Below are 3,718 nucleotides of genomic sequence, written 5' to 3' on the forward strand. Positions count from 1 at the left end.
TTATGTTTATAAGAATAATGATGGTGATTACAACATTTAGGCGCATTTTAATAAAATAAGTACAATGTCAGAATGAAATGGTTCCGAAAGGTGACTTATCGGTTTGAGCACACGTTATGGCAATTCTTCAATTTTGTCCAGACGCAGTTTTGGGCTGCTACACGTTTTTTCCTGGTTTGTCTGTAGCCATATCGGTTAGACATGAATGGTAAGAGTACCTGGGTGAAAGTCCGGACTCGAGACGTGTTTTCCTTCCAACTTAACTGCTACACGTGTTTGGATATCAGCATTTCCGTCCATGATTATCCTTCATAAGAGCTCCAACTTAGAGCGCATTTGCACGTTGCAAGCCTAAACATACATCTCTGCTGTTGGTTACTGAAAAAGGGACTACACACTTGCTTCCACTTTTGTGATTTTCCGCAAAAAGTTCCTATGGTTTGAACGAAAAAAGAAGTTGTAGCGTGCATCCATCCAATCGCACATTTTCAATGACGTTTGAATAACTGCCATTGAGCAAAGTGAATAGCGTTCGGTTCGATCGACCTAATGCCAGGCTATTTCAGTAGTGAACTACACACAACAGCTGCCACTCGGCGATGCCAGATTTTGCCTTTGTTGTATAAATTCACCTGCCTAGCTGATATGTGCACAAACTAGTACTAAGAGATGAATTTCATAACGGATCTAGTGGTTCATCCCTGTTGTTCACGGCAGCCAACTATTCTGTTTTTAGTTTCGCCATAAAATATTCTATGCCGCCAAAGATTTTTGAAAAGTGAACCGGAAGAGGAATCTTCACATAACCAGTATTAGTGCACAGGTGATGCTGATGGCCGTAATACAAATCAGGTGTATGCACTTATAAAAGTTTTTACTATGGTTAACAGTGGTGGGTTGCAACACGTATAAAAATAAATGTAATGCGAAGTGGGAGCAAGTCAAAAAGGGAACTTACCGTATGCGTGAGTCCCTTGGTGGAAGTCTGGACAGCGGGAACGTGTTTCCTCCGCATGTTGGCTGCTACACATACCTCATAATTGTCCGTGGAATTGGAGTGTTTGGCTGACTCCTTGCTCCATGCACGCGCGCGAGTCTGTGTACACTGATTGTGTTCGGTTTTCCTATAAGTAGGTCCGTTTGCCTGTACGTGGGTGTGTTGGCACATGAATTGTTGCTACGCTCACTAGACGGTACCGACACTCGATGTCCGATGAGTCACCTTAATGTGACGTAGTTTGTGGGTATGGGAAAAAAGACAAGCCTCGTGATCCAATGAGCCATTTGTGAGCTGAACAGTCAAGTGTGTGCGTGACCGGGTAGCTACACCAACTCCTTGCACGTGTTCGTTAGGTCACCCTTGAATAACTAAACAGTTGAATCTCACGGAAGATGTGATGGAAATACACGTTAACGGCAGTTGGATGTAAGACATTCCTCTGGCCAGTCTTGATTTGGTTGATTCGCGACCATGGGTTCTGGTCGGTGGATCAACACTCAGGTTCGTTTTTAAACCAAGCTAGGATCAGTTAGGCCTACTGACGCTTAGATGAGCATGGCCAAGATTCAGAAGGCTAACTAACCATCAGTTTTAGAAAGGTTTGTACTTGCCTGCAAATATTTTGCCCTCTAGACTACGTCGATCTCTAGCGAGCAATGCCAGCGTTCATAATGAAACCGAAATGTAGCAAGACCTTTGTTCGAGATTAATCCAGCCGCTCGGTCCAAAGACATGAAAACCAAAGCTGGGACACTTCATGCTACCGTTTAGGAATAGTTGTAGTGAACTCGTTGACTCACCCAATATTTCAGAAGCCTAGAATTTGTCAGGTTATCGGACGCGTTTTGTTTGTCTTATTGCACTGCGCGGATCATTACCTGTGACCCTCTAATTGTCACAAGTAGGTCTATTCTCATATCACTCCAGTTAAATGGCTGAAAATAAAACCCTTTGATGAAGTGGAGTTCAACTGCCTTTCTAATTGACGTCATTCGGCCATTGCACGTGCTCCAAAAGAGATTGTTGACGGCCAGCAAAAATCAATCGGTCGTTCGGTTTCGTCCATTGTGTGTTCGTCCGTACTCACGGCTAAACCGGCACACTGTTCATCTCAGCTAGCGCGAACTGGTCAATCGCGAAGTTGGCAAACGCACTGTGCCTCTTCGATCGCCTGACTCAGTTGAGCCTGTGCTCCAGGCTTGCGCCTGTCTGCCACACACTCACAACCCGGAAGGGGGTGACAACGATAACTCCACGTGCTGCGATGCGTACACCAAACTCGGGTGCGTACAGGCGTGCATCCGTAAAAAGACTCAGCGCCAAATGGAGAATTGGGGACCGAGTGAACTGCTCGCGTTTTTTAGAAGTGCAAATAGCATTACGAGAGATGTACATCTTGGCTGGCTTTGGGGCGTCGGTCCACTGAAATCACACATGCCCTACGTGGGCGTCGACCAGAGCTAGTCAACGAAACCGCATGTATCTAAGCCCCTGCATTACCGTGACCAAAGAGACGAACGTGGCATGCAAGTGCGTCACCACTTTAAGAACAGCGGCTGTCAAACACATGGTAATTGAATCGACATGTGCAGTGAGTTGCTTTTAACCGAATAGAGCCTTGGGGAAGGACGTACAGGATAACATGCATACCAAAAGGACCTAACAGTCTCAAAGATTCGGTGTGCGCCTTAGTCTGGGAAAGCGATAAATGAGTCTGAGTCGCACTCGTGACTGCTGTTGTTGGGAAAATTACATATTGGACAGCATTTGTGAGAATAGCCGCGCTTTTGTCCAATTGATAACTGATGTATCAGAGACATTTCTAGAAGAACTCATTTAGTTGGTTTTGGGTGGTTCAGACCACTTGTTGTTCACCTTTTTGAAAAGGCTGATGATAGCTGATTACCACATGTGATAAGATGAATCGAATTCTATGCACACTTTCGGTCGCCAGAACAGAAACATATTCAAACACGAAAAGTTCCCGTACGACTTTCAGCAGTGATTGCAAAAGTTCAAACAAAGTTCCATTCAGCTTATGAACGACAGTTGCCGTGCATCCATTCCTTTTTAAACGTACTTCACTGAGCTTAGTATGTTCTACGCTAGAAATGTGTTCATTCGTTTTGAATTTACAAAAGTACTGACTGGCGAAGATCATTCCAGACTCACTCCCAGAGTGAGTGCCGCGTTTCATCAGCTCCCGTTCAATGTACATACCCAATATTGATATAGTTGGGAACTGGAAAACTGGCGTTGGAATTCGACCAAAACAGAAAATCTAAATTATAATTCATCATGTTCAGAGTAAAAAGACGATCTTCTCAATTGTCAGTAGTGGTACTACTAGTAATACAATACCAGCATTTTCTCATCATCATCATCCCAATGATCATCATCATCATCATCATCATCATCATCATCATCGTCATCATCATCATCATCATCATCATCATCATCATCATCGACAGCATGTTCAACGCCTATACTTCTCTGTCGTGCCACCATGATTTATTTGAAAGCCTTATTGTGAAGAAAAGAATAAAAATGGACGGGGAAGGTAGTTAGTGCTAGCTTACCACAATCATTCCGAGGTACCTACACATCCAGACACTTATTCAGACGATCTGGATAGGAACTGACAACAAGAAAGCCACTGACATCGGTTGACGGTCATATCTTGCAGTGTCTTCAACCAGGCGCAGTGGAAATCACGCG

At 44.2% G+C, this 3,718-nt stretch overlaps 1 protein-coding gene across 1 annotated transcript; it reads right to left on the minus strand.

Annotated features, from left to right (window-relative positions):
* Window positions 1–2,129: 2,129 nt before the first annotated feature.
* Window positions 2,130–3,508, minus strand: T265_01545 (hypothetical protein; the record flags this gene model as incomplete). Its single annotated transcript, XM_009165604.1, has 3 exons — window positions 2,130–2,186; window positions 2,225–2,422; window positions 3,362–3,508. The coding sequence occupies 3 exons, from the start codon at window positions 3,506–3,508 to the stop codon at window positions 2,130–2,132; spliced, it is 402 nt and encodes a 133-aa protein (XP_009163868.1).
* Window positions 3,509–3,718: the final 210 nt, after the last annotated feature.

The sequence above is a fragment of the Opisthorchis viverrini genome, assembly GCF_000715545.1.
Source record: "Opisthorchis viverrini unplaced genomic scaffold opera_v5_17, whole genome shotgun sequence".
NCBI lineage: Eukaryota > Metazoa > Platyhelminthes > Trematoda > Opisthorchiida > Opisthorchiidae > Opisthorchis > Opisthorchis viverrini.